This window comes from Grammomys surdaster, unplaced genomic scaffold (assembly GCF_004785775.1).
Source record: "Grammomys surdaster isolate TR1022 unplaced genomic scaffold, NIH_TR_1.0 279, whole genome shotgun sequence".
NCBI classification, from domain to species: domain Eukaryota; kingdom Metazoa; phylum Chordata; class Mammalia; order Rodentia; family Muridae; genus Grammomys; species Grammomys surdaster.
Genome location: NW_021604720.1, coordinates 12,417,378 through 12,432,335, shown reverse-complemented (window position 1 = coordinate 12,432,335; position 14,958 = coordinate 12,417,378). Strand labels below are relative to the sequence as shown.

The 14,958-nt window shown below is 48.4% G+C and overlaps 1 protein-coding gene across 3 annotated transcripts in view; it reads right to left on the bottom strand.

Moving 5' to 3' along the window:
• The window catches only part of Slc24a4 (solute carrier family 24 member 4), a 144,343-nt gene that overhangs the window by 27,651 nt on the left and 101,734 nt on the right, over positions 1-14,958 (bottom strand). Inside the window, exons 8-12 of one of the 3 annotated variants that reach the window (XM_028777289.1) lie at positions 13,852-13,877; positions 12,081-12,134; positions 10,459-10,601; positions 6,293-6,462; positions 1,720-1,924 (exon numbers count right to left, since the gene is read on the bottom strand). In XM_028777289.1, coding sequence (XP_028633122.1) covers positions 1,720-1,924; positions 6,293-6,462; positions 10,459-10,601; positions 12,081-12,134; positions 13,852-13,877 — 598 coding nt within the window. The remainder of the gene's footprint in view (positions 1-1,719; positions 1,925-6,292; positions 6,463-10,458; positions 10,602-12,080; positions 12,135-13,851; positions 13,878-14,958) is intronic. The other 2 variants (XM_028777290.1, XM_028777291.1) reach the window with 2 other exon arrangements.

The window sequence follows — 14,958 nt, the reverse complement described above, 5'->3', positions numbered from 1 at the left end:
TCCAGAGAAGCATGAACACATGTGCCTTCCAGGCCCTGCTTGGGGGTTGGAACTATTCCCTAAGTTGGAGGACAAGCCTTGGCGCTGCATTAAGCCGCATACCATGGAGGTTTTCTAATCCAGAAACTCCAGGGAAGTCTATGGTCCCATGAGAGTCTGCATCTCCAGACACAGCTGCTCAGGGGCCCAGACTGGTAGACCCAGGCCAGCTACACAGATGGGGACAAAGCAGGGTGGGTGTTTAGTGCGATGTTAAGCACAGAATTTTTATTAGAAAAATATGAAGCACTGGATTGGAAAGTTCTAGAATTCTGCTACTTCTTAGGAGGGTGGGCGGTAGGATAGAATGCTCAGGAATGGAGTCCAGTGCTTAAGACTCCGGGTCACACTGAAGACATCAGAGAGTTCATGGAAGGCTGAGGACGGAGAATGCACACAGTGGCTTCTGGAGCCTCTCACAGACAAGCTCTTGAGTTCATTCACTCCGCAGCTTTCCAAGTATTCAAATACAGTGCTGTGACTCAGTCAATAGACAAAGATGCTCTCCCCCAAGGAACCGATAGCTTAGTTGGGGAGACACTCAAGATAAAAAAATATATAAAGCATTTATAATAAGGTGACATGGAAGCCCACACTGATACGGTGACACTGGAGCAGAAGTGAGGGGTCATATAGATAACTGAGGCAAGTATGTTCCAGTGAAGGGCAGTGTGAAGGGACCAAGGTAGGAACATGTGTGGGTGTTTGAAGGATGGCATTGAGGAGACCAGTGTGGCTGGAGCAGAGGTTATGGGAGAGAGAAGAGCGGCTATGTTCAGTACGGACCCAGCAGTTAGGTGACCCCAGGCCTGTAGGAAAGACTCCAAGTGAGACTGGAGGAAGCTCAAGGGCTAGTGGCAGCCTGTGGTCTGGTCCGACGTATTTACAGGAGAAAGTACATCCAGTCATGTCAGGTGAACTATGGAAGGGTCAGTTACCACCTTAGAATATCCTATCTGAAAGTTAGGTCATGCGTGTGCAAAAATGTCCTGCACATGAGACTGAGAGGGGAAGAGTGTCCATGGAGAACTGCAGAGATGGCTCAGCAGGTAACTGTGCTTGTCATACAAGCAGGAGGACCTAAGTTCGAATCTCCAGTATCTACATGAAAAGCCAGATGCAGTTGTAAGAGGTTGCAGGGACAGGAAGATCACTGGGGCTTGCTGGCCACCAGCTTAGTTCCAGGTTCAGTAAAAGACTCTGTCTCAAAGGAATAAGATGGCGAATGACAGTGCAGGACACCTGATGCCATTTACCTTTGACCTCTCCATCAATGCAATGGAACACCTCTCTGCTCACGGGTTTATACCCCCGCTGCTAGTGTCCATAAAAACTGTATTACTGGTTGCAGGGTTGTTTTTTTTTTATTGTAAGACTAACCAATGGCCCATAGCCCTGGTCATGTGTGTTCACAAGAAGTTACTGGTGCTTCCTGAGGGCCAAATTGCCTCTCTCTGTCCCTCAGGCTCCAACCATATTCAGTGGTGTCTGCATCTACCCAACTCTTACCTGTAATATTGATAGTATACTTATCCAGGGTCTTAGGGCACCTTGGTGACCCAATGGCAACCCTCTGCATCAGTCCTCCACCATTCCAGGGTCAGGGTCTCTATCTTGATGGCCTAGGTCCCAATGTCACCCTCAGAAGCCTGGCTAGAGGACCAGCATCTCCAGACTCACCAGGCATTGAGAAGGGCGACAGGAAGACTGTCTCTACTGACTCTGGCTCTGGGGGTGGCGGCTGCGGTGGTGGCTGCTGCTCCTGGCCCTGCTGTGGGTCTTCAGGGTTCTCAACGGGAACATTTCCGTTCTCCATGTTCTCGTGTCTCCCATTTTGCAGTGGCTTGCTGTTGACACCATTGGCTGAGTTGATCAACCTCTGTCGCTGTGGGGACAGAAGGTAAGACAGACACTAAGCTGAGTGGCATAGAACCATGCAATGCCTTCTTTTTTACTGTATACCAACTCTTAACAACACACATCAGTTGTCTCCTACCCTTGCCAACACTTGCTGTAGCCAGTCCTGGGTGTGTGCTAGTTTGGAATCTAGTTCCAGTCAGCATTTCTCCAACAAACACTGCAACCAAACATCTTCCCACTAGGTAGCTCGTCAATGGATTGTGTCTCTACATCTCTTTCCATGCCCTATGAATGCATTCTCCAGAGCCAGCATCTTCTATCAAAGCCACACCCTTCCTCCTGCCCCTTTGCCACAGCTAATGACAAAAGTGGCTTTGGTGCCTCCCCAGCCTGCCTGGTCTCACTTGCTCAGTTTGTGGACTTTGTTGAACATAGGCCCAGACAGAAGGCATATTGTATGACATCAACAGGGGCGAGGATGTAGGCGAGTCGGTGGCGTACCGTTAGCACGCATGAAGTCCTGGGTTGATCCCTACACTGAGTAAACCAGGTTTGGTGGCAAATGCCTATTAGCCCCAGCACTGGGAGGGGGTGGGAGGAGGGCAGGAGGATCGTCAGTTCAAGGATTATGCTTGGCTATATAGTAACTTTGAGGCCAGTCTGGGCTGTAAGAAACACCATCTCAAAAATAAATAAACAAACAAACAAACAAACAAATAAATAAATGGAAAAGAAAAAAGAAAAGAAAGATGAAGCCAGGCAGTGGTGGTGCACGCCTTTAATCCCAGCACTTGGGAGGCAGAGGCAGGCAGATTTCTGAGTTCGAGGCCAGCCTGGTCTACTGAGTGAGTTCCAGGACAGCCAGGGCTATACAGAGAAACCCTGTCTTGAAAAACCAAATCAAAAAAAAAGAAAAAAAAAGAAAAAAAAAGAAAAGAAATTATTAAATAGACAGGCCTCATGTTCTCTGAACCATCTCAGCTCAGCTCTCTTCACACTGTTCCTATTCCTGATTCGTGCATCTTCTGTTTCATGGGCATTTCACGGCAACATCCAAACTTTTTTACCACTTCAAGAGACTCAGCAAAGGAGCGGTGGCCCTCAGTAAACTTCCTATCCTTCTGGTCTCCTAGGGGAGCCATTACCGTTCATAATGGAAGTCCACTCTCGCTCAGAAGAACTGCCTTCACGTAGGTGTGTGCATTTGTGTGTGTGTGTGTCTGTCTGTCTTTGTGTGTTAGGGTGAGGGGTACGTCTCAACTTTTCCCCTACAGTCTTCAAGATTTACTTAGTCTACCAGAAAGAGCAAAGGGGCCTTTGTTTGATATTTGGGCCTAGACATGCAGTATTTGGTTAGTTAGCAGGGATTAAGCAAAAAGCCAGCCACAAAGTCCAAAACAAAACAAAACAAAGATAAAAAGACCTATCTGTGCAGAGACAGAAATATGAAGGCGAGGGCCATCGCTCCACAGCAGGCTGAACATGATGACTGGAGAGGGTTGCAGCTCTGGCTTTACAGAATCAACAGAGGATCACACCTTATCCCACACACATGCGAGTAAGTAAAGTAAAAATAGATCATCAAAATGACTAAAGAAATGGAACTACAGCATTACATATGGTACACCCAAGGGTAAGTGTGTGTGTTTACATGTGCACGGTCATGTGTACATGCAGATAACGATGTGTGTACGCAGCACAAATGTGTCGGTATGCATGCAACAGGTAACCATTCATGTGGAAGACACTGGGTTAACATCAGGAGCTGTCTGCCATTTCTTCTCAGTGCTGGGATTGCAAGCGCATGCCAATAGGCCTGGCTTTTTAAATGTGGGTTCTGAGGATTGAACTCAGGTCCTTGTGTTTGCAAGACAGGTACTTTGTCAACCAAGCTATTTCCTCAGAGGGTCTTAATAAACAAGTTTGAAACTGTTTTGTGGGTTTTGTTTTCCACTGTTCCCAGTCTATGATGACTGTCCCTAAAATTACTGCTTAGCCTAGACACAATCCTCCAGTGCATGTGGATGGAGCATCCTGTCCAATAACATTAGACCGAGGAACTGAAGCCAAAGAGATGGAGAGATTTAGCACCGGGTGTGAGATTTGAACTCAGTTCCTTTCCCTGGAGCCCACTCTCTGTGGCTCCCAGGCTGCCTTACAGAGCAGGGCAACCCAAGCAGCTGAAAACATCTGTAGTACCAACAGCCCATATTCACCAGCTCATCAAAACCTGGTACTCAGACCTGGTGTGGTGCACATAACTGTAGGCCCAGCCCAAAGCAAAGGTAGGAGGATCCAGGGTAGCCTGGACCACAGTGTGAAGACAAGAGCAGCCTAAATTTCTCAAACAAATAAACCACCTCAAATCCTCCTGGGATAAGACACTATCAAGTCATTGCTTCCAATCTTTCAGAGTTATTTACCAACCTCCCCTCTCCAGCATCCTGTGGGTATTATTCTCATGCTTATGAAAAATGGGCAGGATTCCATAAAAATTTCCTGAAATAAATGTCACCAATACGGACTGGGAGGCTTTCAAACCCAGAAGGCATGTCCCTGCGTAATGTACTTTCCACACAGATGACACATGTAGCAGTAAATCAAATCGTAAAGTGTTCCAGAGAGACAACCTTTAATCACTGGGGAATAGGGCTTATGCAGACATCCATGTGCTGGCTACTAATTTCCATGGTCTCAGTCCTCTGGACACTGCCTGTCTCTGAGAATGAGGCCAGCAAGTCCCAGAATGCACTTAGAAAGCCAGGCCAGGGAACAGGCTAAGATGCTGAGCAACAGACTGTATTATCTCTGCAGCCTGGTTGAGTGATAGCCGACTTCTGACTACTTTTTCAAATGAGGAGACACCCATAACAGCAACTGTGATGAGGAAAATCCTCAGGAGCTATCTCCGCTCACCAGCATGGTGGTTTGAAAGCGAATAACCCCATAGGCCTGTCTGCTTGAATCGTTGGTCTTGTTAGTGGAACTGTTTGGGAAGAATTAAGAGGCGTGGCCTTGTCAAAGGAGACATATCACTGTGGGTGGGCTTTGCCCCCAAGAGTGTAAAAGTCTTAAAGGAAAGTGCTAGGTGGGGGAAACTTGAGCTGTGCCTCCCCTAAGCTATCCAGTCCCCTGCTGTTTTAGGGAGGGAGTCTGCCTCCAGAAGCTTCTGCAGTGGCTGCTTCCCCCTGTGCTATGACTTGTGTCCCATAGCAAAAAATATAAAAACTGTTTATAAAGGTCAATAACTGTTTAAAAAGCCCACACCAGGCCTGGGCTCTCTGTCTCTGTCTGTCTCTGTCTTTCTGTCTCTGTCTGTCTCTGTCTTTCTGTCTCCCTCTCTCCCTCTCTCTTCCTGCAATTTGCGGATCAGACGTAAGCTCTCAGTTACTTCCCCAGCATCATGCCTGCCTGCCTGCCTGCTTCCATGCTCCCCGCCAGGATGATGGACCGACCCTCTGAAACTGGAAGCAAGCCCCCAATTAAATGTTTCCTTTTGTAAATTGCCTGGGTCGTGGAGAATGGCAATAGAACACTAAGACAACTGGCAATTCTTCAAGGGTCACAGTCCACAGAGAACAGGATTGTGTTCATGTTTAGTTCTCTAATTAACACTGTGAAGAAAACCTCATACTGCAGGTTCCCTCTCTCAAATTAACTCTAGAGACTGACAAATACTGAAATACTTCAGGGATGGGGTTCCTCTACTTCCTGCTTACAGGCCCCTGTCCGTCCTTCCTTCCATAACTGCAATTCCAGAAAGAGTCCTAAGGGGATAGGGCTCATGGGAGAACCAGACCCACCGAAGGCCACTCACTTTCTGTTTAGCCAGTGTCTTAGTCAGGGTTTGTATTCCTACATGAAACATCATGACCAAGAAGCAAGTTGGGGAGGAAAGGGTTTATTCAGTTTACACTTCCACATTGCTGTTCATCATCAAAGGAAGTCAGGACTGGAACTCAGGCAGGGTAGGAGCTTGGAGGCAGGAGCTGATGCAGAGGCCATGGAGGGATGCTACTTACTGGCTTACTTCCCCTGTCTTGCTCAGCCTGCTTTCTTATAGAACCCAGGACTACCAGCCCAGGGATGGTACCACTCACAGTGGGCCTTCCCACCCTTGATCATTAGTTGAGAAAATGCCTTACAGCTGGATCTCACGGAGGCTCCTTTCTCTTGTGATAACTCAAGCTGTGTCAAGTTGACACACAAAACCAGCCAGTACAGCCAATATGCCCAACCTGTTAACACTGCAATATGGTGGGTGTTGTCATCTATAAAGCTCATGCCCGAGAACCATGTGACTGAGTTACAAGAAAAAAAATTGCAAAGAAGAGAGTCTTATTTTAAGCAATCTGTAGGTTACAGGTTGTACAGATGTGCTGGGTCAACTTACTTCATTAATTATGATCCTGCTGGCCATCCGTAGTCGGGTCCTGGGCCCAAACTTGTTGGTGATCATGATGCGCAGGCCAGCCTCAGGGAAAGTGAACTTAGGAGGGCTGGAGCTGAGAATCTCATCCACCATCACCACGGAGGTCTTGCTGTAGGGAGGCTTCTCCTTCACTGTAGAGCATAACCCATGATCAGTGTTGGCCCCTTGGAGGACACTGCCCTAGTGATAGTGACTAACTTCCTATCATGGCCAACATCTTACGGCTATGTGCTTGGCACATAGCAGTTTCCCTGAGGTCAGAGACATGGCTTCAGCTTCTCCTTTAAAGTGTGGCTAACTTCTGGAATTCCCAGACTCCACAAGTTAGCCAGAGTTAGCAGATAACCTGCTGCCAATGTGCTACCCCTGATCTCTTCATGTTTGCTGCCTGGCTTTCAGATATCTCTCTTCCAGGGCTCAGCCATAGTTAGCTGTAAGGATCTTTCAGTGCCTTGGCTAGGACTCTGGGACAGCCTATCTATGCCATAGACAGTGTTTGCACCCACCACTCATGACTGGGCAGGTCCATCTGACAGGTGAAGACAGGATCACCGCCACCCTGAGTTTTAGAGACTCAGATAAAACTTTCCAAGTCAATAAGGGTCTTCAGGGGTGGAAAATGCTGTGAAACAGAGGCCAGTATCATTGCAACTTTTCCCAGAATCCTTTGCTCTGCCTTGAAGTGAATCATCCTCATTGCTGTGGGATGGCTGCTTCCGGCAAGCAGGGTGGTCAAAGATTTGGCCCCAGGCCCTAGACTAGCCATCACAGGTCCAGCCTATTCATCTGAGGACATGCTGCTGTCAGGGCTCAGTGTTTTTGATGAACCCTGATACCCTCTCCAGGGTGCTTCAGTGCCCTTTATTTTTCCTTGGGAGATGGAGCATAAGGCCCAGTCCTGGGCCAGTGTCTGAAGGAGCTTGGCACAGCACTCCAGGTGCTAGGGAAAGTCTAGTAACCAAACCACTCATGAACACAGCACCCTGGAACAGGCAGCATGTCCCCTCGAAGGGGCTAAGAAAACAGATATGGCTGTTTCCCTACACCCAGCACCAGATCCTATGGTGTCCTGCATGAAGAACTCAGTGAGCAAAGAGCAGATCCAAAGGGCAAACTCATGCAGAAGTTAGTGGTATAAAAATTTGCAAAATGCACAGCAAACAGCCCTCCCTGCCCCTGCAAACACACTCACATACACAACATCCCACACAGGCAGCAAGGCTCAGCAGACAGGAGGCAAGTGGGTTAGAAACAGCTGGGGGCCCGTGCATCTGTCCCAGACGGACACTAACCTCCACAGAGGTGGACAGTGTGGGGCTTGGGCTCACGGAGTGTGTTTACTGCTTAAAAGCATGTGTTATGACCAGAATGAGAGCAGATTACTTACAATTTAGAAGAAGAGTTAAGGACACAGAGGCCGGCACAGATGGCCACAGGTAGGTTAGCGCGCGGCGGTGGCAGAGTCTGGGGGCGGAGCTCTTGCTGGTGCCAGGGATGCCGGGGGTGTTACATGAAGGAGGGTGTTAGTAGCAGGCTCCTTCCACAGGGAGCCTCGATGCTCTGGGCTGCCAGAGGGAGGGGCACCCGCAAACCCCTGCAGCAGATGTGCTATACACCATTCTGTAGAACCAGACTCATTACAGGCACCGCATGGAGAAAGCCCCCGAGGCTTGTGAGGCAGGAGCCTTGACACCTCCGATCCCTTGCCCCCATCATGCCCAAGTGGGGAGTGGTTGGGCCAGAGGGTACTCAACTGTAAGATGTTTTTCCTGGCAATTCCATCTAAGGCCCAGTATTACCCCCTCCCTTCTCTTTCCAAACTTAAGTTATGTCCAATACCAGGACAGCTTGGAAGAGCCCCTTGGGAGCTCTCTGAGCTCAACGGGCTTCGTCCAAGATGGCGGCTGGTGGCCAGGTAGACCTGGCTGTCAGGCTGTGAACAAGGCCACTGGAGAGCCAATCAGGAGACTGAGGCAGTGGGCGGAGCTACCTGGTGTCTAAGAACATTTTAAGTACAAAGGGGCTTCCCCCTGCTTCTTCTACAAGGAATCTAAATGTTCAGCCTTAAGAAGGCTGGATGCCCCAGGGGGTGGGAATTTTGAGGGTGGGGAGGTGGGAGTGGGGGGGGGGTAGATAGAGGTTACATCCACAGAGAAGAAGGAGGAGGGGCAAGGGGATTGGGGGTTCCGAGGGGGTGGTGGGGGATGGGGTAAGGGGACAACATAGGAAATGTAAATAAATCATCCAATAAAAAAAAAAAGATTTTATAATGAGAAATGCAGGGTTTGAAAAGCAGGTCATTTCCTATTCATTCTTTCTAGAGGTTTGTGTGTGCTAGGCAAGCACCCTACCACTGAGCTACACCCACAGTCCAAGGGTCTCATTGAAACATCAGCAGGCATTTCAGATCTCTTTTTTCTGTGGTGTGGCTGGAGAGCCACCTGCCAGGGGGCTGAGGAAGGGGGAGAGAAAGTGATGTTATCTCGTGCCACAGCAATGATGCCAGATGGGCAAAATGTAACGTTCTGGTCATCTCAGTCCTGGGGTGCTACTGTGAATTCTTCCTCCCATCTGGCGTGGGGAGCCTGTACTTCCTGGGAAGGTTAGAGTTGAGGGTCCTAGTATATGTGAGGGGTGCCTCCCATGGGGCACCAGGGCTGGGCATCCGTTGCCAGCCTCAGGACAGGAGGCAACTCTTGAGCAGTGCATCGGGAAGTGGGCACATCCTACATCCTGATTTTCCACTCACATCTTTCTTCTTTGCCATTAAGGTTCAAAGGAGCTTCCAGTACCATAGAGAGCAAGACAGTCTCTATCCTGTCAGCCTGTGGGACTTGCAGTGGGTACCTCAGAACACCGTGACTACGGAGGTGAGAATCCCAAATCATGGCCAATGCTAGAGCCTCCCCATCGTGGAGGTTGTTCTACAGCCTGCCCTCTGTGACACCTCGCTTGGGATTTATGAAACGCTTGTAACACTTTCATCCCCATGATCTGGGCTTCACTGGCCGTCCCTCATTGGTGTGACTCCAGTGGGTAGCTCCCTCTGAATTTGGACCCCTCCCCCACTCCGCGAGTGCCCTCTTTTCATGTAGAAAGATGTACCACCCAGTGGAACATCTGTGACAAATGTCTTCTTCTTGGGAATACCCAAGACAGAACAGAAGACTTTTATGCAAAATGTACTCGCGAGGAAACTTCTGTCTTGCTCTGCCCAGGACAGAGAGATTCCTTAGCTGCCACCTCAGGCAAGGAGAACCTGAGACTACCCACTCCTGATGCCACAAGCAAGTTAAAGACCCCTACAAAACGTTGAGACTTGCCTGGGAGCACTGAGGAAGGAGGGTGGAAGACGCCTGGAGTGGATCAAGGATGCCACATAGTCCTGGATTTCCCTTTCCTATCACAAGTGCCTGCCATCCAGACTTTAATGCTGCTCTGGATAGCATAGCTATCCTATGGCAGGGGGTATTACCTGACACCCCCTGGATTATTAGGAATTGAGGATATTTCCAAAGAAGTGGCTCTCAGATCAAGACAATTCCGAGACTGAGAGCAAGAAGACAGGGCCTGGCTCCAGAGGCGCCTGGTTCCCAGAGGAGCTAGGGAGGAATGAAGGTACATTGGAGTGGGCCTCCAAGCAGACCTCTGGGTTGGGTTGGGCTGCCTGTGAAGCTCTGAGGCTGGTTTTTCCAGGTCTTGGTGTCTCTCTAGGCAAGGGTTCACAGCCTGAGAGGGGAAAGGTTCCAGGATGGATTCCTCAAGGACAGGAGATGCACAGAGAGGCCTAGGCTCTGTGACTTAAGCTTCTGTTCTGGGCTCTTCTCTTGGGCAGAGACAACACCGTATCTCTAAAGTCAGCTAAGCTTCCCACTTGCCCCTGGAAGCATGAAATTCTTTCTATGATGTAATTCATGTTCTTTGTTTTGTTTTTAGGGGGCTTTCTCCCTTTTATCTTTTCCCATCAAAGTGAATGTCAGTCTGATCAACATATCAAATGTGGGTCTTCTCTCCTCATCTGGGGGTGTGTATGACATCAGTGTGTGTGTGTGTGTGTGTGTGTGTGTGTGTGTGTGTGTGTGTGTTTCTTCCACAAGGGTCCACAGCTCCTGTCTGCTCAGCCTTACCTTGCCCCAGCAATGGCACAGAAGGGTCGTCATAGCTACCATCATAGAGATCATTACCATCTTCCAGCTCGCTGCTGACTGGGTTACCATTTGCAATGCTCTTTTGTTTGGTTGTGAAAAACGTCTGCATCTTCATATTGTACCTGTGAGTCAGGTAAGGCAGGAAGTCAGAGCAGTGGAGGGGGGAAGTCCCATCCTACCAGGTGGGTGGGGCATCAAGCATACCGTCAACATGGCGCTGGACATGGAGGGTAGGCAGGGAGGCTCTCCAACTGAGCTTAAGGGGTTTCTTGGCAAGACTATTGAGATCCTGTACAGCCTGGGGCACCTGCTTCTATTGAGCTGTGAGCGTCCTCCTGGGGCTGCCAGAGGTCTTACAGCCAATGCACTTGATGCTCCGTACAAGCTTATCCTAATGCAGGCAATTCAGCTGAACCTACAGGACAGGCTCAAAGGAGGCATCGCCACCATGCTTTATTCCTCCCCAGGAAGCAACTGTTTCTCAAAGTGGGCCACTTGGTGGCCATCCAGTTCCCATGTCACTCCCGGCCAGCCCAGCCATCTCCTGAGTGAAGAGAGTGAGTCTTCATCTCTGAGTCTCTCTGCTGGCTGTTCACTTAGAAGAAAGACAGTCACTGCTGAATTCTCCTGCTGGACGCTTTCATCTCCCACTTTGATAAATATTTATGTAACATGATGTTTTTATATAAAGGTGAGGACCCTCATCACACCCGTGGAGCTGTCTTTCATTTTAACTACACGAGAGGCGAGAAGCTTTGGTGAAGTTGATGATAATTTAATATTGTACCACCACCGTTAATATTTCCCAGGTTTTCCATCATCCCGACAGCAAGGCTGTACCAACTCATGCCTCATCACCACAGCCTCTCTCTGACCTCTAACCTACGTGTCTCCATGAGCCTGACTCTTCTAGATACCGCGTGAACACGGATGCCTGCGTTATTTGGCCTTTTGGGAATGGCTGCTTCTATTTGGTGAGGTTTTTAAGGTTGATCTGTGTTGAAACACATGCTAGAACTTCGTTTTTCCAGCTTTCTAGTCTTCCTCATTGGCAGCTTTAAGGTGGTTTAGACCTAGGCAGCTTCCCAAGTAGCTCAAGGTTTCCTAACCCAGAACACAATGCTTATTATACCCCCAGAGTTATGAGTGGGGTCCTGTTGCTGGGATAAGCAGTGTCCTGACAAGTGGCATTTAATAAAGCCTAACCTTGACCACAGAGTCCCAGCTTAAGCTGCTGACCTTTTGAGAATGGTACTGAGTTACTAGATTTATTGAAATAGCAGAAGAGTAGATTCTCTGAGGCAGGGGAGTTGCTCAGAACAGGGAAGGATATAGGTCCTTGCTGGAGAATCATTTTGGGAGAGCAGTATCTAACTATCCTACATCAGCCACCCAGCGTTGTCCCCTAACCTGAGGATGGACAACCCAAGTGCCTGAGCTGGGTCCCCACTCCAGATGGCCCTGAATGGTGTTCATAGAGAATGAAGGCTACCTCAAAGGAACTGGAAGATGAGAAGGAGGATATTCCCTGTTCTATCAACGATATGAGTAGGGTATGGGGGGAAGGGGACCTCCAGGTCTCAAAGAGAGAGGCCACTTACTTCATGATAAGAATATAAAACACGTACAAGATGATGAGCACCAGGCCTTCCCACCTTGGGGAGAAAGAGAGAGAATGTGGTTAGAGTGCAGGAGTCCATACTGCCCACAGGCTGGGTCTTCGTGGTCAAGGTTAGTGGTAAGGTGGGATAGCCTCACTTTCCTGTCCCTGGATCCAAGCATATGGATGTTCTATCACTGAGAGTCCTCTTGGTAACTGTGAGAAGGCTGAGTCTGGATCTTCTCAATTGCAGGGGTCTACAGGAATCAGGAGAGCCCAATCCCAAGCTATCACCCTCAGATGGAAAAATCCCATGGCCTTTGGCCCAAGAGAACCTAGAGCCATTCAAGAGCCTGGTCAGGGACTAGAGAAGCTATGGGAGCAGGCAGAAAGAGGCCCAGTTCTTGGGCTAAGGGCATGGTGATGGCACAGAGGCCTCTGGGACCATCTACTAAGCATAGCCCAAGCCCACAGCTATGTGTGTGGAGAGTGGGGTTGTACCTGTAATGGCAAACTTGAGAAGCCACACCATTTTTTGTTGCTTCTCTGACGATGTGCTAAAGACTCTGCATGCTGGGCATAGCCAATCATTTTGGGAGCACTTCCTTTGCTAGCATGTAGTTCATGGGCCGGAAGTGGACTTACAAATCATCCCAGGCTCACCAGCCAACCCATCCACAGCTGAAGGAAATGAGGCCAGGAGTGGACTTTAACCAGGATTCTCTGGGTACCGGGCATTAGGCAGTAGCTGCTCTCAGGAGTCATTTAGTGAATTCTTAGAAGTTGTCTCCTTCAGGATGCAGATTCTGGACTATGCCAACCACCAGGCCATCGTAGAGCATATGAACCAAGATGCTAACACACCCATGGGGTAGGATGGAAGAATCAACAACTTGTTCCTCAGAAGTTTGTACTTTATGAATCTCAATTAAGAAACTCGGTTCCTGCTCAGCATGACAGAGATGAGTCCTTGTATTTTCTTAGAAAATCATTAAAAATTTTTTTCCTGGTTTTGATGTGTATGTATGCGGTCTATGTACATGTATGTGTGCATATGTGCACATCCACATGTATGTGATGTGAGGCCAGAGGTTGGTACTAGGTGTTTTCCTCAATCATTCACCTTATTTTTTAAGATAGGTCTTCTATTGAAACTGGAGTTGACTGATGGCAGAGAACCCCTAGGGATCCTTCTGTCTCTGCCACCCTAGTGCTGGGATCAAGGTGTATACCACCATGCCTGGCTTTTTATGTGGGTGCTGGAGATCTGAACACTTATGAGATAGGCATTTATCATCTCCTTGATTTTTATAGTCAGATCTTTAAGTCTCTTGAGCTTGATTTTTCTATAAGTCATGAGGGAGGGTTGTGATGTGTTCTGCATATCTTTGTCTCAGTGGCATCTGAGACCCTACCCCTCATTCACTGCCTTGCCACTGTTGTAACATCACTGTTACCTTTCCCTCCAGACACAGGCCCATGGCCAGGGCCATTCTCACTCTAGTTTGTCTCTGTGTAAAGTCTGATTGCCCTCATGCGTTCTTGTATCTTAGATGTGTATCTTGATAGCAGGTGAAGCAGAAACCTTGGGGGACACAACTGTCACTCTCATAGGACAAAGGCAAGGTTGCTTAGAATAATAGCCCTGTCATGTCCCTAAACTAGCAAATCTATGTTTGCAAACATAAATCTGAAAATGACTCGGCAACCCAACATACACAGATACTGGCAATTAGCAACAACAACAACAACAAAAAAGTTTAAAAACTCACCACACAATTTCCTCATCGTATATGAACTAGAAAGCAAAGGAAACAGAGGGATACACTTATTACAAGGGAATAAAAATGCAGACTCCAGGGCACCTGGATCTATCATCCATCGGCCTCATGAAAGGCTTTGATCTCTGTATTTCCCAGTTTCTCAACCATGGAAGCTCACCTTTCCTTAGTGGGAACCTAGGACAACTGAGCTGTAACACATGCTTCCTGCCTGCTGGCTCAGTGTGGTCATCCCAAGAGAGGTGACCTGTGTTTTAATATAGTTCAGGTAGTTGCTGGGGCAGACCTGGTAGGAGCTTCTCCCGTTACTAGAACAGAGATGCTAAAATTCAAGAAAATGCAGACAGCAAAGACACAGGTATACACATGTCCCTATACACCTGTCCTATATATGTCACATGTGTGTGTGGCATAGGGCTAATTTTCTTTAAAATAAAGAGAAACACCGTTTTGAATTCCAAGGTGGAGCATCCAGCTGTATAAATAAAGACAGATGTGTGTGTGTGTGTGTGTGTGTGTGTGTGTGTGTGTGTGCGCGCGCGCATGGGGTAAGGAATTGAGGGGCAGTGATAGAATTCAACACATAGGTTATCTTAAGTGTCAACTTGCCCAAATTAAGGGGCATCCAGATAGTTTGTAGAATAGCATTGCTGGTGTGTCTGTGAGGGTGTTCATGGAAGGGACTGACATTTGACCCTGTGGACTGAGAAAGGAAGATCCACCCTTATGTACGATGGGTAGGCACCACTGAATTAGACTCACCAAAAAGCCACTGAATGGTAAATATGACCCCATTCTTTCTCCTTCCAGGTTCTCCAGCCTTTTAACTCTACAATTTATGCCAGTGGTGCCACGGTTTCTCAAGGCTTTGGTCTAACAGTGGGTGGTGTATGTTACTGGATTCCCTGGGTCTCCAGTTTGTAGGGGCATGATGGAAGATCACTTGAGCCACTCCCCAATACATCTCCATATATCCATTCACCTACTCTTCCTTTGTCAATCTATCTAGCCATCTCCACCCACCCATCCACCCATCATCCACCCATCCATCCATCCATCCATCCACCCATCATCCATCCATCCACCCATCATCCATCC